This window comes from Erythrolamprus reginae, chromosome 2, assembly GCF_031021105.1.
Source record: "Erythrolamprus reginae isolate rEryReg1 chromosome 2, rEryReg1.hap1, whole genome shotgun sequence".
Lineage (NCBI taxonomy): Eukaryota > Metazoa > Chordata > Lepidosauria > Squamata > Dipsadidae > Erythrolamprus > Erythrolamprus reginae.
The window spans coordinates 105,815,067-105,838,005 of record NC_091951.1 but is presented as its reverse complement, the minus strand read 5'-3'; the positions used below and the strand labels follow the sequence as shown (position 1 = coordinate 105,838,005).

The 22,939-nt window shown below is 40.0% G+C and overlaps 1 protein-coding gene across 3 annotated transcripts in view; it reads left to right on the top strand.

Moving 5' to 3' along the window:
* Positions 1–22,939, top strand: part of GRIA1 (glutamate ionotropic receptor AMPA type subunit 1) — a 309,938-nt gene that overhangs the window by 260,217 nt on the left and 26,782 nt on the right. For all 3 annotated transcript variants that reach the window (XM_070739030.1, XM_070739028.1, XM_070739029.1), the window contains exon 12: positions 22,620–22,818. In XM_070739030.1, coding sequence (XP_070595131.1) covers positions 22,620–22,818 — 199 coding nt within the window. The remainder of the gene's footprint in view (positions 1–22,619; positions 22,819–22,939) is intronic.

The following is a 22,939-nucleotide window of genomic DNA, read 5'->3' as shown; positions in this document are numbered from 1 at the left end:
GGACATGATCGAAACATATATGTTAAAGGGTTAAATAAGGTCCAGGAGGGAAGTGTTTTTAATAGGAAAGTGAACACAAGAACAAGGGGACACAATCTGAAGTTAGTTGGGGGAAAGATCAAAAGCAACGTGAGAAAATATTATTTTACTGAAAGAGTAGTAGATCCTTGGAACAAACTTCCAGCAGACGTGGTTGGTAAATCCACAGTAACTGAATTTAAACATGCCTGGGATAAACATATATCCATTGTAAGATAAAATACAGGAAATAGTATAAGGGCAGACTAGATGGACCATGAGGTCTTTTTCTGCCGTCAGACTTCTATGTTTCTACAAAGTTGAATGTGCTGACAACAAAATGAAATTGCTTGTCAATCAGTATTGCTTCCTAAGAGGATAATTTGATTTCACAGAAGTTTGATTTAATTGGAGTTATATTCTGTTGTTTAAGTGTTCCCTTTATTGTTTCGAGCAGTATATATATGAAATAGATATAAACATGGAAGAGTAATACTGTAAGAATCTTTGCATGTCTGCTGTGGTCCTGAAGAAAATGCACTTTCAAACGTATTCAGTATATTGAAAGGAATACCTCAGGAATTCCCCAGCAGATGAATTTTTCACCTCCCAGGTCAATAGCAGCTTGAAAAAAAGTTATTCCTCTGAAAAGAAAGGTCCACATCTTCTTTTCATGCTGCCAAAAATCCTGATCATTATCATCTTCCCCAAACACACTGATGATACTTGCATGGTTTCAGACTACCTTTCAATTTAAAGTTGCACTTAGTATCAAGCCATGAAGATAAAAAGTCTTGCCTTTGGCTAAGGAGGGTGAGATGCTGTGATTATTCCAAAGCGACCAAGAATGTTTCTATCTTCAACAATGGCTCCCATAGGAATCAATATCTACTTTCAACATACAGATTTCGCCAGTCACCTATTATTACTGCGGAGAGGGGCGGCAGACAAATCCAATAAATAATAATGTAGATTCAGTAAAAGGATTCCAGGTTTCCATAGAATCAATAGACTTACCCTGTTTCCCCGATAGTAAGACACCCCCGATTGTAAGACGTATCGGAGGTTTCAGGGGGGTCGGCTAATATAAACCGTACCCCGAAAGTAAGACATATGTCTTACTTTCGGGGAAACACGGGGGTATTGCAACCTCCCTCTCATCTAGCTGGACCTGGAGAGCGAGAAGGTGGCGAGGGCGAGGAAGGCGCTTGGGAGCGGCGCAGCGGGGAAAGCAGCGGGGGTGGGGGCTGCCTCCCTCCCTCCTTCCTTCCCAGCTGGCAGCGCACTCCGGGCCTCGCTGGCCGGCCGGCTCCCTCCCCGTCTGTCTATGTCTTTTTCTGACTCCAGCGCGCACCGTTTTTTCCAATATAAGACATACCCCGAAAGTAAGACATAGTGGGGCTTTTGGGGATAAAAAGAAAGTAAGACACTGTCTTACTTTCGGGGAAACACGGTAATACATAGGGCAGTGATGGCGAATCAATGGCACGGGTGCCAAAAAGAGCCATATCTGCTGGCACGCAAGCTATTGCCCTAGCTCAGCTCCAACATGCATGGGTGTGCCGGCCAGCTGATTTTTGGCTCACAAAGAGGCTCTCGGAGGTCATTTTTGTCTTCCAGGGAGCCTCCAGGAGGATGGGAGAGGGCATTTTTACCCTCCCCCAGCTCAAATGAAGCCTTTGGGGCTTTGGGAGGGTGAAACATGAGCCAGCTGGGCTCACCAGAAGTTGGGAAACAGGCTGTTTCCGGCCTCCAGAGGGCCTCCAGGGGGAAAGGGAAAACTGTTTTCGTCCTCCCCAGGCATTGAGTTATAGGTGTGGGCACTCAGGTATGCGCAATAGTGCACACCCATGCTCTTTCGGCACCTGAGGAAAAAAAGGTTTGCCATCACTGACATAGGGGTTTTTTTTCTCTATTTGTGTCAGAATACTGATCTTCTGATATTTTGCCAGGTTTAAGTATGCCTTCCTCCACATCTTGGGTATCTATATAATATTTCAGCATCTGTTGTAGAAACCATTCTAAGGTTTTAATGCATAGACAAGAACTATTCAATGGTACATTCATATTATCTATATACTATTAAAACTCTTCTGTCTGTACCTTCAGTCAGGTGAATTTGAAAATATTAATTATTGAACCAAAGTAACTCAAATGGTCACATGGCAATGAAAATTGGAAACATCATGGCTGCTTCAGCACAATGTGGTTCCATTGCTGCTGCAGCCTCATGATCCTCATTTCTAGTGTTCCCTAACAGCTTCCCAGAATTCAGTGGGGAAGCCAACAGCTATAAAGTTAGTCATGACTGCTGACACTTCCTGCAACTTTCACATTAGCCAAGTCTTTATTTGTAGGAAGCTTAAAGGGAGGAAATCATTGGGAAAGCCAGCAGGAAAGGTCACAAGCTGCTTAGGTAAATCTTCTCAATTTTTGCAGCTTCCCCCAGTCATTCTTTGCTTGAGTCATGATGTCCACTTGAACAACCTCATAATCTCTTTCCCATCTGGCGACAGCAACTTGCTGGTGGGACGAAGGGAGGAAGGAAGGAAGGAAGGAAGGAAGGAAGGAAGGAAGGAAGGAAGGAAAATATTTTACAACACTCCCTGCCAGCTCCTACAGTAGAAATTATTATAGTTCCCACTGTTTTTTTGCCCACCAGTGGTCATTCAGCTGCACTGTTTAAATAAGGCAATAGTTCTGAAACAGAGCTCCAAGGTCACAGGTTTTAGTTCTGTAAAGTATGGTAACTGAACCCAATGGAAGCCTAACCCAGCCTATTTGGGAATGATGAGCCTACATACCTGTAGGGAACCAAGATTGAGAAAGGCAAAATACAATATCAAAAGAAAAGATGCAACTTACTAAAAAATTAAATAAACAGCTCAGAGGTTCTTTGGATGAAAACTCTACTAAAGTAGAAAAAGAAATTAATCACCTTTATCTCTTCTTGGAAATAACTGGTTTATTTCAGTAATTTTTGAAAGCATTAAGCGCTTTTTACATAGAGAATGGGAAGAGAAGACAACAGTGACTTGAAACATGGTGATATCTGTCTGGCATCATTAGCATTAAGAGGGAGCAGGAAGTAAACCATGAAATTTAATCAGATTTGCATCAACAGAAGTCAAATCAAAATGTCATGCCGATTGGAGGTCATCTGCATTGCTATGGCTCTATGATTAAATCCATTTTAAATGTGATCCTACCTTCAGTTTAATCAGAGAAAGAAGCTCATTATCACTCTGTGCATGGGTGCTACTGTTTAAAAAGATAAATGATACAAATTTTACCTCTGGCTGCAAAACTTTGTCTTGATTATTTCAGAGAGAAAGACAGCTCTCTAACAGAGCATGCATTTTGCATACAGAACTGTCAGTTTAAATATCCAGGTATAAAGTGATGGACCCTGTTAGAGAATTGTCACCAATCAAGAATGGACAATAACAAGAACTTTTTTTTTCCTTTGGGGGGATTAGTCCACAAAGCATGATTTCAGGACATAGCTTGCAGCAATATTTCCCCATTGCTTCAGCCAATGCATGAAAACCCTGCCCCTGTTGGTTTGAGTCCTATGGAAGAAAAGTAGGACAGTAGGATATGAGTGGAAACTAAAGAAGGAGAGAAGCAACTTAGAATTAAGGAGAAATTTCCTGACAGAACAATTAATCAGTGGAACAGCTTGCCTCCAGAAGTTGAGAATGCCGCAACATTTTGTTGGATAACCATTTGTCTGAGGTAGTGTAGGGTTTCTTGCCTAAGCAGGAGGTTGGATTAGAAGACTTCCAAGGCTCTTCCAACTCTGTTATTATTATTATTATTATTATTATTATTATTATTATTATTATTATTATTTCAACACAAACAAATACCGTATTTTTCGCTCCATAAGACGCAGTTTTTTTCCTCCCAAAGTAGGAAGAAAAATCAGCCTCGTCTTATGGAGCGAAGATGCAGGCAGGGTGGGGGGGGGGAGGCTGCGAACTCCGAAGCGCCATCCCGCCGGCTGGCTGGCTAGCTGCTGCCTGGCCCCCTCCCTCCCGGAGGAGGGTCCCCCTCCTCACCACCAGCGGCGCTCCCCACGCCAGCCAGCCAGCCAAGCCCCGCGCCCGCCGGAACCGGCTCCTCGCTCTCCCCCCGCCGCCCGCCGCGTTTGCAGGAGGTGGGGAGGGTCGGGCGGCCCGCCAAGGCCAGGAGGGACGCCGCTGCCCCCCCCTTCCTTCTCTCCGCCCGCCGCTGCGCCGAGAGGAAATGCCGGCAAAGGCTTTTGTCAGCGGAGGCCGGCGAAGGCGATATTCAATGTCGGGGGCGCACGGGCGGTTGGCGCGTTCCCTATCTCCCTGCTAGCCCACTCGGAATATTCAAAATAAGAAAAGCCTTTGCCGGCGAAGGTTTTTCTTATTTTGAATATTCCGAGTGGGCTAGCAGGGAGATAGGGAACGCGCCAACCGCCCGTGCGCCCCCGACATTGAATATCACCTTTGCCGCCGGCCCCGCCTCTCCTACAACCCCCTTGCTGAGAGCTCTCGGCAAAGGTGAGGCGTGCAGGGCGTGCGCGCGTCACCGCTAAGAAGAACGGAGAACGAGAGTGAGTGAGAGCAACAGACAGCAAGATAGTGAGAAAGAGAGAGGGAGAGAAAGGGGGGGAGAGAGAAAGAGAGAGGGGGAGAGAGAGGGAGAGGGAGAAAGAGAGTGGGAGAGGGGGGAGAGCTAGCAAGAGAGGGAGAGAGAGAAAGAGAGAGGGAAAGGGGGGAGAGAAAGAGAGAGGGAGAGGGGGAGAGATAGCAAGAGAGGGAGAGAGAGAAAGAGAGAGGGAAAGGGGGAGAGAGGGGGGAGAGAGAGAAAGAGAGGGAGGGAGAGAGAGGAGATAAAGGAAGAGGAGAGAGAGAAAGGAAGAGAAAGAAAGAAAGAGGGATAGAAAGAGAGAGAGTGAGAGATGCTCAGTGAGCCTTTCTTTGAAGTTGCCTTTCTTTCTTTCTTTCTTTCTTTTTTTTCTTTCTTTCTTTCTTTCTTTCTTTCTTTTTCTCTCTTGCTCTCTTGCTCTTTCATTCTTTTTTCTTTCTCTTGCTTTCTTTCTTTCTCTTGCTTTCTCTCCTTCCTTCCCTCCTTCCATTTCTTTCATTCCCCCTCTCTATTTTTATTTCTCTTTCATTTTCTTTCTCTCTTTCTTGCTTTCTTTCTTGCTCTTTTTCTTTCTCTCTTTTACCTTCCCTTCCTCTATTTCTTCTTTTCTTTCTCCTTCCTACCTTCTTCCCTCCCTCCCTCCCTTCAGTCCTTCCTCTCTTACTCTCCCCTTTCATAAGTTTCCTTGCTTCCTTCCTCTGTTCCTGTTCCTTCCCTCTTTCTTTCTTTCTTTCTTTCTTTCTTTCCTTCCTTCCTTCCTTTCCTCCCTCCATTTCTTGCTTTCCTTTTCCTTCCTCCCTTCTTTCCTCCCTCACTCCCTTCTTTCACTCCTTCCTCTCTTCCTCTCCCCTTTTTGGCTCAAAATATTTTTTTCCTATTTTCCTCCTCTAAAATCTAGGTGCGTCTTATCAGCAGGTGCGTCTTATAGAGTGAAAAATACGGTAAATGTCAAGTTTAAAGAACAGCTAATAAGCAAACTTTTCTAAAGTCATGATTTTTACATTGTCAATTGTTTAAAAAAAACCTTGAAGCATAGAAAATAAAATATCAAACATAAAATCATATTTCCATGGCAAGACAAATGTGGGAGTTTTACTTCTAATATCAGAAAGAGAAAAAGGGAACATTGCTATTCTTGGGACAAGCACAATGAATCATTGTTCTGCAGGATTCAAAGCTTTTCTGATTCTCAATCATGCAACAGACTAAAGGAACACATATCACTCCTTCCCAATGAACTGGTAAAGGTGTCTGGTAAATAAGAAAGTAAAACACAGTTGGGAATAATCCATCAGTGTAAGAGCTGTAGAGCAGAGGTCCCCAACCTTTTTTGCACCAGGGACCGGCTTTCAGCTAGACCAGTTTTCCATGGCCCGGTGGGGGGGGGGGGAGCTAGCTGTCAGCGGCGCCGTAAAAGGGGCGATCAAGAGAGGAATGGGTGAATGAATGGACGGAGGGTGGGAAGGAAGGAAGGAAAGAGGGAAGGTACAGGAACAGAAGAAGGGTGCAAAGAAGCAAAGAAAGGTGTGAAAGGGGAGAGTAAGAGAGGAAGGAGTGAAAGAAGGGAATGAGGGAGGAAAGAAGGGAGGAAGGAAAAGGAAAGCAAGAAATGGAGGGAGGAAAGGAAGGGAGGAAAGGAAGGAAGGAAGGAAGAAAGAAGGAAAGAGGGAAGGGACAGGAACAGAGGAAGGAAGCAAGGAAACTTATGAAAGGGGAGAGTAAGAGAGGAAGGACTGGAGGGAGGGAGGGAAGAAGGTAGGAAGGAGAAAGAAAAGAAATAGAGGAAGGAAAGGTAAAAGAGAGAAAGAAAAAGAGCAAGAAAGAAAGAAAGAAAGAGAAAGAAAGAAAGAAAGAAAGGCAACTTCAAAGAAAGGCTCACTGAGCATCTCTCACTCTCTCTCTCTTTCTATCCCTCTTTCTTTCTTTCTCTTCCTTTCTCTCTCTCCTCTTCCTTTATCTCCTCTTTCTCTCCCCCCTCTCTCCCCCTTTCCCTCTCTCTTTCTCTCTCCCTCTCTTGCTATCTCTCCCCCCTTTCCCTCTCTTTCTCCCTCTCTTTCTCTCTCCCCCCCTCTCTCTTTCTCTCTCTCCCCCTCTTTCTCTCTCTTCTTCTCACTTTCTCTCTCTTGTTTTCTTTCTGTCTCTTTTGCTTTCTCTCTCTCTCACTCTTTCTCTCTTGTTTTGTTTCTCACGCTCTTTCTCTCTCTTGTTCTCTCTCTCTTGCTATCTCTTTCTCTCCCCCCCTTTCTCTCACTCTCTCTTTCTCACTTTCTCTCTATCTTGCTGTCTGTTGCTTTCACTCACTCTCGTTCTCTCTCCGTTCTTCTCAGCGGTGACGCGCGCACGCCCTGCCCGCCTCACATTTGCCGAGAGGACTTTCGCCCCGGGCTCTCAGCAAGGGGGTTTGCATGAGAGGCGGGGCCGGCGGAAGGTGATATTCAATGTCGGGGGCGCACGGGCGGTTTTGCGCGCGCTCCCTATCTCCCTGCTAGCCCACTCGGAATACGTATTCAAAATAAGAAAAGCCTTTGCCGGCGAAGGCTTTTCTTATTTTGAATACAGTATTCCGAGTGGGCTAGCAGGGAGATAGGGAGCGCGCGCAAAACCGCCCGTGCGCCCCCGACATTGAATATCACCTTCCGCCGGCCCCGCCTCTCATGCAGCCCCCTTGCTGAGAGCCCGGGGCGAAAGTCCTCTCGGCAAATGTGAGGCGGGCAGGGCGTGCGTTCCGGGTGCGGGAGGAGCTGCGGTGAAAGGCAGGAGGTGGCAGAGGAGCAGAGGGGGCAAATCGGGCGGGCGGTGGGCAGCGCGGAAAGGCCGAGGGGGCCCTGGCGCCGCGGACCGGCTGAAAACCCCCAACGGCCCGGTCCCGGTCCGCGGACCGGCGGTTGGAGACCCCTGCTGTAGAGAATATAGAGAGGAACTCGTGTTGTTTTTGACTCATGGCCACAATTAGAGCCATTCATTGCTAAACAAAGTGATTAGGGGGCTTACACCTAATTTTATGACCTTTTATCCACAGTTGTTAAGTGAATCACTGCCATTGTTAAGCAAATCTGGCTTCCCCCATTTTACTTGTTGAAAGCCATCTGAAAAGTTGAAGATGGCAATCACATGACTCCAGGATGCTACAACCTTCTAAGTACATGCCAGTGGCTAAATGCCCGAAATTTGATTATGTGACTATGGGGAAGCTGCAATGGTCATAGGTGCAAGGCTCAGTCAAAAGTGGCTTTGTTCAGTGCCACTGTAAACTCAAAGAGTTGCTAAATGAATGGTTGTAAGTCAAGAACTACCTGCAATAAGCTAGTTTCGCAAAAGTAGTTGCATATTTATGGATATTGCTTTCTGATTTGTACATCCTGTTTAAAACCCAGACTTTCTTTATTATATGATCTAGGGTGTAAGACAATAAGAGATTTTTCTTTTTGGGGTTTTATTTGTTTTTGGTCTTTCAACATGTCATGTGAGCATTTGTTTTCTGAGTTTCATACATCCATAACAATAACAATATTTTTTTGTTTTTAAAATAATAACCATCCATTATTATTTTATTTTCAATACATCTCTCACATTTCTTTTCCTCTTAATATCTGTCTATAGTCCCCCCCCTTATCCAATATATATATAATAGTCAATTTATATTAAGACAAAGACAGCTTCCAGTTCAAGTAAAGTGTTTTTTTCTTTAAAATATATTATATTATATTTTATATATATTATATATATATTACTCCAAAACCACATCTTCTTTTACATCTTCCAAGAAAAACTTTTTGCTTTGTCCTAGTTCCCAATTCCCCCCCCCCCGCAAAAAAATTGTAGCATGCTTGACCCGCCGCTAATCTTTAGCTTTCTTAGTTCTCCCCCTCGTTTGGGGGGGAGGGTTATTAGGAAAAGCAAACAGTCCTTTTTTTGAAGATTACAAATCACTCACTTTTCCTCTTGCTCAGTCTTGTTGATTCTGGTTCTTCTTCAACTTCATGGCAACCATTTTTGCTGCTGTAGCTCCACACCATTGGCTAGGGTTTGCCAGCTTGGGGAGGGGAGATGTGGATCCCTTCTACCCTCCTGTTGTTTTCCCTTCACATATATTTGCCTCTATCTAGGATTGAACTCCCAGCCTCCTGATTGTGAGGCAACTGCTCCACCTCTAGGCCGACACACCATTCCAAGACAGTTTACATGATATTGTATATTAAAGACATATACTGCTCAAAAAAATAAAGGGAACACTCAAATAACACATCCTAGATCTGAATGAATGAAATATTCTCATTGAATAGTTTGTTCTGTACAAAGTTGAATGTGCAAAACAGCATGTAAAATTGATTGTCAATCAGTGTTGCTTCCTAACTGGACAATTTGATTTCATAGAAGTTTGATTTACTTGGAGTTATATTGTTATGTTTAAGTGTTCCCTTTTATTTTTTTGAGCCATGTATATAAGGGAAGGGAAAATGAACCAAAAAGTATGTGCTCTCTTTTTCCTGCTATTTTTGTCCGAATGGGTGTTTGCCCACTTTAGTGTCCTGCCCTGTTGATGGAAAGGAACTCCAGTCTCGGGACACTTATTCAAACAAAGCTCAGTGTGTTTATTTGGTAGGGATGGATGAAGCAGGAAGCTTCCTGAATTGCCCCTTGTGTGACCAATCTCAAGATTGTGGTTTCCTTACCATGATCTTCTTTCTGAGCTAGAACTACACAGTCTCCTGGCATACAGATCAGAATGTGCCTCTACGAAAAAGTGCCTCTATAAAACAACTATGAGTAGGAAGTACACATTCTGTACAGCGTCTGCTCATTCTCTGGCTGATATAAGATGGCTGTTGGATCTCCTTACTGTAATCATTTTCCTCAGATGTGGAAGCTTTAGCCAATAAAGGCTGTTAAATGCATATTCAGAAATAGGAAGATTGAATGTGTTGCCCACATTAAGAGGTAAAAAGAGGTATTGTGTGTATTTCTTCTGTTCATCTTTACATAAATTCAATTTGTAACAAATATGTCAGTTGAATAAATAAGTCTTTATTAAATATGAGTTGAATAGCGATCTTCCCTAAGTAGCACAGATTGAGAACACCAAATTTGCTGTTCTAATTAAATTTATTTATTTAATGTAGTTTTACACCAGAAACTGGTTTCTTGTGTAAGGGGGTAAAGTGAAAGTGAAGGAGGCAGAGTTAAAAAGCCTAAAAAAGCTGCTCAAACTATTTTCAAACAGATTTTAACATGTGTTGATTTTCTACTATAAGCGAGTTCAGCTGGAGAATTGGTGGCTCCGGTAATGATCTGTCAAAGAGAATGCAAAGTACTGTTAGTTTAAGTTACATTCTGTAAAGATAAGATCAAAGAGCCATTTGTCTGATATGTAAAGTTATATTTCCTTTTTTTTTAATGAGGGAGTATCAGAAAGCAATCATTTGGGTCAAACAAATTAATCCATTAAAGGAGGAAAGCCTGTACAAGAGATCCAGCAAACCTTGAGAAAAGGTGCTTTTATCCTTGGGTTTTCATCAGCACCTACAGTACACAAAGAAGTGGAAAAAGAAAAATGAACTGTAATTAAACATGACAAAGAAAGTGAGATGATTATTTGGGCAAGAAATCTGGATATACACAGAGAAAGATACAACATGCAGATGGGATATTAAAATTCACACCGTGGAAATAAATATACTGTAGAAAGGGCCCATTTGACAGAACAGTACAGATGACAGTTTTTTCACATATAACGTGATTAACTCTTAGGCAAGAGATTTTCGCTCCAACATAATATGCAGCTGACTTTTTTAGCTTTACTCTGAAGTACACATTGCATATCAGAATCACTTGGAACATCTTTCTCTACAAAATGCTATTTTTCACCCTGAGAGTGATATAATAATATGAAGGATAGAAGTTAATGTGCTTCCTACTTTTCCTAATGTCTGAAGATGGCAATGCAATCCAGAAAATGCTATCCAAGGAAAATAATCTTTACAAACAATAACCAGTCTGTACAGTGGTGGGTTGTAAATAATTTTGTAGCTGGTTCGCACATGTACTTGCACGCACAACACTTCTGCACATAGAATAGAATAGAATAGAATTTTTTATTGGCCAAGTGTGATTGGACACACAAGGAATTTGTCTTGGTGCATATGCTCTCAGCTTACATAAAATAAAATATACATTTGTCAAGAATCATGTGGTACAACACTTAATGATTGTCATAGGGGTCAAATAAGCAATGAAGAAGCAATATTAATAAAAATCTTAGGATATAAGCAACAAGTTACAGTCATACAGTCAACACGGGAGGAAATGGGTGAAAGGAATGATGAGAAAAACTAGTAGATTAGAAGTGCAGATTTAGTAGAAAGTCTGACAGTGTTGAGGGAATTATTTGTTTAGTAGAGTGATGGCGTTCGGGAAAAAAACTGTTCTTGTGTCTAGCTGTCTTGGTGTGCAGTGCTCTGTAGCGACGTTTTGAAGGTAGGAGTTGAAACAGTTTATGTCCAGGATGTGAGGGGTCAGTAAATATTTTCCCCGCCCTCTTTTTGACTGGTGCTCAATGGAAGGCAGGTTGGCAGCAATTGTTTTTTCTGCAGTTCTGATTATCCTCTGAAGTCTGTGTCGGTCCTGTTGGGTTGCAGCACCAAACCAGACAGTTATAGAGGTGCAGATGACATGCACAGAAACGTCCTGAGCAGGTGGGCAGAGTCTTCTGTTGCTTGCGCTACCAGTTCTAAGAACCAGTCCAAACCAGGAACAACCCACTGTTCTACATATACTAACAAAATAAAGTAAATTGGAGCTTTTCTGGAGAAGAATAAATAACAGCTGGATTTCATATCTGATATTGCTTATGCCACCATGGATCAACTTCCAGTTCATTCTATCTATGCTTAAAAGCTTTTTACATCCATACTCTAGAGCAGTGGTTCTTAACCCGGGCAATATTGCCCTCCCAGGTGATAGAATGAAAAGGGACAATATGGGGGTGATGGAACAAAAATGGAGCAATAATGGGGCAATGGAGCGAGAAGTTTGGGGGACACTGTTGAGATTTTTTTTGTACAGTGAATCACTGTATATCTGATGTACAAATACATCAGATCGCTCACTATTAGTGGATTGAATTGTCTTTTCAAATGTTCCTCCAGCTAGCTTCACTACAGAACACCGTACACATGTGAATACGCATCGCTTATCTTCATGTGCATTGTGCAGCAGCCTCTACTTATACAGTGGTGTGCCACTGGCCAGAATGGGCAGTGATGGAGGGGGAAGCACTTATTTTGAAACATTGCATGCTGATGGCTGTCCCTGTGACGTCCACTGTCAAAACTAGTTTTATTGACGTCCACCTGTCTTTTTCTAGTGTTCTTGGGCAGTCAAAAATTTAATTTTCAGGTAGTGCCTTTCATTTTGAAAGCCTCTCAACATGGCCGAAAAGAGGAAGTGTCACCAATATTCGACTGAATACCTAAAATTGTGATTCATTCCATCTCCTTCCAATGTACAGCTTCCATTTTGTCATCTTTGTGAGAAAACATTTTTGAATGAAGCCTTCCCAACTGAAAGACCATTTAGTAAGAATTCATTCAGATAAAGCTGACAAATCAGCATCATTTTACCAATCTTAAAGGCCAAGTTTAAGGGTTGCAACACTGTTGGAAAGTTATTTGGAAAATCATCACTCAATGCTGACATGGGGCTCCTTTGTTCCTCCAAAGTATCTTTGTTGATAGCAAAATGTGGCAAATCTTACACTATTGAAGAAACACTGATTTTACCAGCAGTGAAAGAGATTGTTGCCACCATGTTGGGGCCCAGCACAAGCACTATCATGCAATCAATTCCTTTCACTTTCTTGCAATTGAATTTTGTTTTCGGTGGTCATTATATTTAAGTGCCTTGAATAAATAAAATAATAATGGAATACATGTATCAGAAGTTGGGAAATAAAGTGACGGGTGGCACCCAAATTTTTCACACAATTGTGATATGGGAAAAAGATTGAAAATAAATTATTTGCATCGATATGTCCAGATCAGTAATGGTCTGCTACCGGAACGGTAAAGTGCTAAGTTCCGGTAGCAATTTTTGGGATGCGTGCACAGCTGCGCCCCTCCCCAACGCACATGCACCCACACCCAAGATTTGGCTTCTGCGCATGAGCAGCAAGCAAAATCTTGAATAAAGATGTTCACGTGAGCGAGATTTCGGCGATTTTTGCCAATTTTTTTGCTTCCATGCATGCACAAACCAAAAATATTGGTGAAAATCATCAAAATCTTGCTCGCGTGAGTGTCTTCACATGAGATGTGGCTTGCTGCACATTCTTTCAATGGTCCTGATGGCAATTTTAAAGACAACCAAAAAGAGTGTTTGCATAATTTGAAGAATTATTTCCTATATTGTGATTGAGAGGTTATGTTAGGGGATAGGGGGATAACAACTTCTTCAGTGGTTCAAGGGGATGCTTCATTCAAAAAGGTTAAGAGTATCCCTTGACAGATTACCTTTGAAGTTCCAAACCAGAATGCATAATTTTTGTATATACCTATTTTTTTATTTCAACTGCAGCTCTTTTAATTCTTTTTTCTTCTGATTGTGCCTCCAATAACCACAGAGACATATTTAATTTCTTTTCTTATTAATTAAGAAAGTTAACGAAGAATTCATGGACATGTTTGTCAACTAACCAATATAATCTGCTTTTTTATTAAAAAAAACCGCTTGATATGTAAAAATCACCATTCTTCTTGGCAAGAGTATCAGAATTACAATCTGCTAAAGCTCAGAGACTGGAATCCTGCTAATGCACAGAAACAAGAACATTGGGATATCCTAAGTAGTGTCTGTATCACAATATACCAAATCAATTAACATAGGGACCCATCTGGCCAATTTGATTATTTCATCAAAATAGGATTGGTGGTTTGGTAACTTTTCTTTTCTTGCGCAAAGCATTAAGCTTTTCTGTGAACATCTATTATCTGTAATTGTTAAATACAAGGAGCTACTCCTTTCTTTGGGTCAGAGGCACCCTATCCAAATGTCAAGTTTTATGATACAACTATTCTGAAGTACTAAAAAGGACTGAAGATAATAATACTTCCATACAAAGGGATATACTTAATGTTGCATAAGTGGTGGTTGACAAATAATCAGTTTATTAACGATGAAACCATATGGCCAAATAAAATATCAGTGTGCTGTTAGCAGGGGAAAATTATTTTCTCTTTGATTATATTGCCATAGCTGAAATCACCTTCCAAGTACATGGACTAGGACAGTGATGGCAAACCTATGGCACAAGTGTTGCCCTATGTCAGCACCAGTGGGCACGGACCAGCTGATTTTTGGCCTTTTCATCCAACTTTGCTCTCCCCAGGGTTCAGGAAAGCCTCCTAAAGTCTGGGGATGATGAAAAGCGGACTAGTGAACCAACCAGAATTTTGGTAATTAACTTCCAGTTGGCTAGTTGGGCCATTTTTCGCCAACCTCAGGGTTTATGAGGCTTTCCTGAAACCTGGGGGGAGTGTAAAACAGCACAACCAGAAGTCCAGAAGCTTCAGTGAGGCCTGTGCATATGCATGGGGGGCAGCATGGGAGGCAGATATTGGCCGCTACCAGAACAGCCAGGTGCTACGCTCTTGTAGGGATTTTCAGGATGCACACATGGCTGTGCATCCCTGACACATGCACACATGCCCTCTGTGTGAAATTTTGCTTCTGCGCATGTGTCAATTTTTTGCTTCGGTGCATGCGTGCATGTCCTTGCATGACATTTTGCTTGCTGTCCATGTGCAAAAGCCAAATCTTGTGCCAATGAGTATGCATACACACACTAAATGTGTACCGCCTGCGAGAGCCATGGAGGGCACACTGGTAATCCCAAAGATGTCAGTCCTTCACTGGTGGGAGTTTTGTGCATGCACAGGGCAGCATGGGGATTGTGTGCATGTGTAGGTGGGAGGGAGGGCATTGCATTATGGGTGTGGGCACTCACCTGCACGCTATTGTGCACGCACACACCTTTTTGACACCAGAGCCATCACTGGACTAGGATATTGATGATGAAGGTGATGGGGATGATGATGATGGGGTTTATGATGATAATAACGGCAATGAATATAGATTCTCAATATCTTCATGTTCATAGTTGGTCTCATACAAAAGAATCCAGTGTCATCTAATACCAAAGACGCTTGTTGCTGTTCTATTATGTGAAGCCTAAACTATTGAGCTTTTGTTTCCAAAAGGAATGAATATCAGCTATTCATTCATAGAGGATAAAGGCAAACCAAGACTTTAGGACCATCTCTTGGATTTAAATTAAATCTAGCTACACCTCTACCAAGAATCCTTTTTAGATTGGCCATTCCTTAAAAAGAAGAGCTTCTTCTGCTCCCGGGAAGCATTGGGATTCAACAAAGAACAAGGATTTGTAAGGATAAGTGGACAGAAACTGTCACTCAACTGGGTAGCGGAGGCCAAGAAATTAATACCACAGAAACATCTTTTCCCCAGTTCTTCTTCTCCCAAACTTCTCACACATTCTTCACCCCTCACAGTATCTTTTCAAGAAGTATTTCATCTTTTGTATCACCCATCCTAAAAGATTACGTGTTTTCGTATTTAGCTGATATTTTTGAGTGCTAATATTCATCATCAGTTTTCCCGACCATGACAACAGATATTCTGGAAAGAATAGCCCAATACAATGGGAAGACTGTGTGTCAAAATGACTGTGTATCAGTATCTGAATGTGACTTATTTTTGTGTTTAAAAATGTTCAATTATAAATAGGGATGGGAGTAGTAGATCATGTCTCCATTCAGGCCTTTATGTGCATCTATTCATTTCTTTTTTCCTCAGAAATGACAATTCAATCAGTAGTGGGTTCTAAAACCTGTTGCTACCAGTTTGTGTGTGATGAACTGATGGTCAGATATTTGAGCCAAAATCCATGCAGTTGACCACTGCCAGGTGATGTCCAGTACTTTACTTTCCCCAATCATTTGCTGATCATTTCAGTTGTTATTTCCATCTGTTCCATTTTGTTCTGTGAGAATTTTTCTTCTTCTTTTATTCACCCAGCATATTTGTTCCAGTACTTCTCATTTTCCCAAAGCTCTTTCCAAGATGCAGTTGTTGCAGTTTTCTCAGGCTTTTCAACCACTATGTCTGTTGCTTGATTCAAGCTCTGGTATAATCACCTTTGGTCTAATTAAAACAGTTGGTTTTGTTCGTTCTCGATGATTCTGGCTTCATATCTTTCAATTTTTCTGGCTGTTACTATAATTTGTTCTTTCACAATTTCCAGAGCTTCTTCAATTTTTTTGGTGTTCAGCCAATACTTTTTGGTCAGGTATTGTTTGATGTTCTCATTCTTCAGTTTTTTCTTTTACATGCTCTTCAGGTTGCTTGCATCTGATCATAAATTTTTGCTTTTCAAGTTCAACATGATCTTCCATTTTGGTTTTCCAGTCAATTTTCTAGGAGGCTGCAGTGACTGTAGAAGACCAAGTCTTTTGTTACTATTACTGCTGTACTATGGGCAAGCTGGTTTATTTGTTCAATGGATGTTATTTGAACAGTGGTGAGTTCAGTATTCACATCCTTCATCAGTGGCACAAGTCATTTTCTGGGCACAGTTTTCAAAGTTGGAAGCCGTCTTCTTACTGCATTTGATACAGCATTTATCATTTAGTTCTTGTTACCTTGTTGTCAATGTTCCTGGTGTTTCAACAAAGACATCAAGTTCTGGCTCTTCTTCATTTTCTTGAAAAATTTCCACATTTTCTTCTGGTTCAGTTTGTTCAATGACTCCTAATGTTGCTGAAACATCAGCTACTTAGCCTGATGTTCATTTGCTTAACAACTTTTTCAAATTTCTTCAAAATCAATTTCACTGTACACTTTGTTTCTGATTATGAATCTTTGATCAGCCAGTTGAAGGTCAGTTATCTTTGAGTCAGGGTATACTTGTTTCCACAATTGGTAAATCCTTTTTTGGAGCCACGCTTTTGAGGTTCTGGTTTGTAGTAGCATTTCTGTACGATTACTGCACGATTCTCTGACATAGTGCATTCCGCCGCTTCTGTAATTGTTCATTTGAGTTTTGATTCTGTGGCACACTTTCTGGCAAATGCCCAGAATCAGCAACATCTGCTGCAGGCCTTTTTATCCTGAGCGATGGCCGAGCCAGTATAGACTTCGTTTTTGTTTGTTTCTCCATAATGCTAATGGGTTAGGTGCACTTGGTTACATTCCTCAGCTGAGACCACTTTGACCTGGTTGGACCTTCTGGCAGTTACACTACCATCAGCACAGCTCTCAGCATCATTGGTGTAGTTAACCCATCCCCCACCATGGCAAGGTGGCACCCACCAGGAGAGTGTTGTTGTTGTTGTTATTATTGTTATTACATGCCCCCAGGATGCAGTAACTATTGTAAATATATGCAAATTTCCAAGCTCCCAAATTTTAATCATGTGACTACATGGGGGATACCACAATGGTTACAAACATGAGAATGGGTCATAATTTACTTTTTAAAGCAACATTATAACTTTAAATTGATGGTTATAAGTCTAGGTTTCCCTGTATTCTTTTTTGGAGAAATCCATTGCTTTGGGGAAGGACAATGAGCAAACAGCCTAATACAGAATATTTTGATACTTTAGGATCTATTTGATGATCTGTTGAAATATTACGAAAAAGACTCTTTTTCTTGGATGACAATGAAAAGAGGTTCTGTGTTTTGCCTTCGCAAGGGGTTATTATGCAGGTCAGGCCACAGAGGACTGGAACTCTTCTCTTCTGTCATTCAAGTTGCCCTAACTTTATAAGTTGACCTCCATTAAATTACAGAACTGAATTGAAACACCCTTCCTGAAAGAATGATTTGAGGTTTTATTTATTTTTGGCAATTGAATTATGCTTGCAGGCCAAGAAAGTATAGAAGATTAAATACCAGAAAAGTCCTAAGAGCCTCAACTCTGGTCACAAAATGCCAGCCATTTAAAAATTACAAAGGCAGCATATAATTTGCACAGTTGGTAAGGTAGAAAGACTCAATATTGTAACAGGAGTGGGTTTACCAGTCAGAGTTTCACCCTGACGGTACATTATTCTTTTTTCACTTCCTTCACAAATCTGAAGAATAGAAAATAGCTACCTTGCTGTTATATTCTCTCAGACTTCACATTGAAGAATTCCCCTGCTTTGTTAATTTAATTTTTAAGGGGACCAGATAATGATAATCTTCATCTGTACCTGCTCCATCTTTTTCACGAATATTTCTTTCATTCTTTCTCAAGGATAATCTTTCTGGGTGGGTGGAAAACTGCAAGTTAACAATAACATTTGCATTTAACAAATGAATCATATTGTGCCTTAACCTGATAACATGAATTTTACAAAAAGAAAAGATAACGGCTAGATACCCACAAATATTTGAATTATAAAGTACCAAACTACATTTCAGACTCATCTATCCATAGAATAACACTAGAAATGTTATCTGAAAATGTCAGACATTTGTTAAAGAGTTGTTTTTTTCTAAATCTTGTATATTTTTCTCAAAATTCAAAGTTGTTGGTATTTGCACTTGCAGTGAGAAAGATGGATTTCATTTTCCCCTTTTCAGACTAAGCTAAGAATCTTTCTCCTTCTCTATGTTGGAATAAATTATATTAGCATGAAATTTTCTCTTGTTATTGTTAATCCTTATCTTGACTCTTCCCAGTCCCTTCTATCACTGGACTTTCCTCTTAAATTATGGATAAACAAAGCATAACCAATTTTATTTTCCTTGTAGATTTCAATAGACACTGTCATGATTTAAGCCTTTCTCATTCATGTACCAGAAAGGAGATTAAGATATTCTTACAGGGATATAGAAATATATGTTTAAGTACTATAATTGCTCCTAAAATTTAAATATTTATTCATATATGCCACTGGAAACATGGTATATCAAATAGATATCTCATCCACATGCCAATTCTGAATGGAATTTAACCCTGCTATTCTGTTCGAAAAAAGTTCCTAATGTTATGTTCCCGGGTCACCCTGACCCGGACCGAAAACTCTTCATTTGCAGTGCTTATGTTTGGTCTTTTTGAAAGCTTTTTTCACCTGGAAACATGTTTGAACATTTCTGCACACAATGGAATGAAAATTGAACTGAAAAAATTAATCCTTATTGGTTTATTTTGCACATAAATGTGCCTCCCCCCCCCCGTTTTTGTGAAAGTTTTTTCAATTTATGGATAGTTTTGCTTGCAAAATCCATTCTATTTTACTAAAGTTGGTGTGGGATTGGTAGCTTGAACATTTCTGCACACAATGATATGAAAATTGAACTGAGAAAATTAATCCTTATTGGTTTATTTTGCACATAAATGTGCCTCCCCCCCCCGTTTCTGTGACATAGTCTTCACTTTATGGATAGTTTTGCTAGCAGAATACATTCAATTTTGCTAACGTTGGTGTGGGATTTGTAGCTTGAACATTTCTGAACATAATGATATGAAAATTGAAGTGGAAAAATTGATGCATATTGGTTTATTTTGCATATAAAGTTATTTCAATTTATATAAAATTTATGCTGTTAATTTCAAATTTACATACTTTTTTTTAGTAAAATGGATTTCTTTCATAAAATTAGTTATCTGGCTACAATGTGGTTGATTTTCAAAAGGATATTCCAAATATTTCTAGACAAATATGTATGAACAGTGACAATAATGGCACACAGCAAGGCCGGGGGGTGGGTGTCCCTTTTGTGGCAAAAATAAACCAATAAGAACCATTTTTTTCAGTTCATTTATATTTTTCTTATATTCAGAAATGTTCAATTTAGTATATCAAACCTTTTGGGGGAAAATTCCTTAGGGATTTGTAGCCTTAAAAAATAGAAATTGACACGAAATTCAGAAAGGATGGGGGGAGGGGCTTTTTGATCAAAATAAAAATATAAGTTTCAATTTTTCCAGTTCAATTTTCATATCATTATGTTCATAAATGTTCAAACTAGTTTTCCAGTTGAAAAAGTTTTCAAAAATACCAAATTCAAGTACCTAAAAAAAATCATTTTGGTCCGGGTCTATATGACCCGAACAGACTAAACGTGACTTTTTTTTTGCCCAGAAAAAAAAAATTTCCCCACCCCCACAAATATTTTTTTGATGATCAGCATTGTTAAATTGAGTAAATGAATGCCTAAGATATTAAAAATATTTTGGATTTGAAGCCTGCGTAAATATAAAGTGAAAATGGTTGCAAGCAGCCGAGGGGGGGAGGGAGGCCTTATTTCTGATGTTAAAAAACCAGTAAGAATCATTTTTTTCAGTTCCTTTATATTTTTCTTATATTCAGAAATGTTCAAGGTACCATTCCCACACCAACTCCAGTAAAATAGACTGCATTTTGCAAGCAAAACTATCCATAAATTGAAAAAACTTTCACAAAAATGGGGGGGAGGCACATTTATGGGCAAAATAAACCAATAAGGATTAATTTTTTCAGTTCAATTTTCATTCCATTGTGTGAAGAAATGTTCAGACTACTTTCCAAGTGAAAAAAGCTTTCAAAAAGACCAAACATAAGCACTGCAAATGAAGAGTTTTCGGTCCGGGTCAGGGTGACCCGGGAACATAACATTAGGGAGTTGTTTTTTTTCAGCAAGAAAGAAACCTCCCACCCCCCAAAAAAAATTCTCATAGAGAGAACCCCTGAAATGATGAAAAGTCATGAAATTTCAAGTTTCAGATATGCAGGGAAAATTTTTTACAGGGTCTCAAACCTTGATTTCGGGTCTCACAGACCCGAACAGAACAGCAGGGTTTTAAAGTAAGGTAAATATAAATAATATCGAATGGCATAATGATTAAAATCTCTCTCAAAGTAGACCAACACCTTCAGACATGTAAATATCACATTTTAGAAAGATAGGTGCTATTTGAATTGCATCCTTTTATCTTCCAGAGCAAATTTTGGGAAAAAATAGGTCTGTAATTTGGAATGTTGGTTAAGGTGTATCACTAGGACTGTAATGTAGCATTATCCATGAAGAACGTTTTAATGAATTTAATAGGATTTTAGCTTTTTCAAAGATATCATAAATGACTCTACACATTACTAGGAATTCATTTTCCAAGTATTTTAAAAGTAGTTGCAGGAATTCTTTCAAATGAACTGAAGCAGAACATATAGATGAATGAATAGTGATGGATCACTTTTACAAATAATTACATGTTTGGTAGTCCTGAGAGGAACCTATGGATGAAATTACCACTTTATAAAACCTTAGTTAGATCACATCTGGGGTACTGCATCCAGTTTTGGTCACCATGCTACAAAAAAGACATTGAAACTCTAGAGAAAGTGCAGAAGAGAGCAACCAGAATGATAAGGAGACAGGAAACTAAAACATACAAAGAGCAGTTGCAGGAACTGACCATGGACAGTCTGAAAGAAGGACCAAGGGTGACATGATAGCAGTGTTCCAATACTTGAGGGGCTGCCACAGAGAGGGGTGGATCAAGCTGTTTTCCAAAGGCCAGACAAGGAATAATGGATGGAAGCTGATCAAAGAGAGATTCAACCTGGAAATAAGGAGGAACTTTCTGACAGTGAGAGTGATCAACCAGTGGAACAGCTTGCCTGTGGAGATTGTGAGGGCTCCAACACTTGAGACTTTCAAGAGGAGATTCGGTGAACAGTTGTCTGAAATGGTGTAGGGACTCCTGCTTGAGCAGAGGGTTGGATTAGATGACCTAAAAGGTCCTTTGTAACTCCAATAATAAATAAATACATATTTTGATTTGCTAGGCTCCTTAAACATAGTGTTAGTCCTTCACCTTGCCCTAGAGACAACCAACATAATGGCTGGATCACACCATCCCTTTCTGTAAACCATACCTTCTGCCAGATAAAACAGCTAGAATAAGATATTACACAATTGTTAAAATCTATAGGTTCCCCCCCCAACAAATCTATAGAACTGTAGGCAACTACTTTCTTGTAGAAATCTCTATAAGAGATCTGTTATAAAGCAAGGAAATTGAAATGCCACTACTCTGTTTCTTGTTTTTTTTAAAAAGGCCATTCTTCTTTTTATACTAATAAAGCTGTCTTGTTACTAATTTTAAAATGGGCTGAGCTGAAGGCCTATAGAGATTTTTTTTTCCCTTGCCATGCCTATACATAATATAGTCTCATTTCAGTTTTACAAAGAAATTCAGTAATTTAATTCCTGTTCTACCTAATTTTACTTAAATTAACCATATCTATTACACTGGATAAAGAAATAGTATCAATGTGTTAACTAAATTTCATTTATTCAATTAATGTCCATAAGCATACTGTATATATGTGATATTACGTATCTCATTTTTTCTGCAACACAGAGGCAAGACTTTCATGCTGGTCAGTGCAAATGGTCTTCCTTTTGTCATATTGTGATAACAAAAACCCCATTCTGTTCTTCCATTGTTTCATTTTTCGTATGATGATTTTCTACATTTTATGATCTGCAGAGGCAAATTGAGGATGATCGAGATAGATGTCAGTTAGTCTAAAAAAAACATTTTTCTTCCATCAATGTATTTCTTCCATGTGTTATATTGGATGTGTCCTAGTAGGTAATTGATAATAGTGATGTATAGAGATTCAGTTATTAGTGAAGCTAACTGGCAGCTGTAAATGTAGGTTTAGCTAATTTTTCATCCTCATTTAGGACAAGAGCTCATTGTGAATGCTGCTTACCAAGAACTCATTCATTCCCTAAGTTTTATAGGTTGCAATCTGAAAGGAAAGTAAATGGCTGTCATTCCAATCTTAAAACTGGATTAACATACAAAACATAATAACAGTTTAATTATTCCATTAGTGCTTCTGTGAAAACAGATTCTACCTATTACCCTTCTTATTTTCTTTTCTCATTGTATCTTTTCTTACATTTTCTTTTTTGGTAGATCCCTGTCTGGACGCATAGTTGGTGGAGTTTGGTGGTTTTTTACTTTGATCATCATTTCATCTTACACAGCCAATTTAGCTGCCTTTTTAACAGTAGAGAGGATGGTGTCTCCCATAGAGAGCGCAGAAGACTTGGCCAAGCAAACAGAGATTGCTTATGGGACTTTGGATGCTGGTTCTACTAAAGAATTCTTTCGGGTAAGAGAAATTAGTTCTGATTTTCATGTACAAAAGCAAGACTCAGGAAAAAGCTAGCCCAGGAAATATAGCCCATCTGCCAGATACCATAAATACCCTTGAAACATGGAGTAATTATACG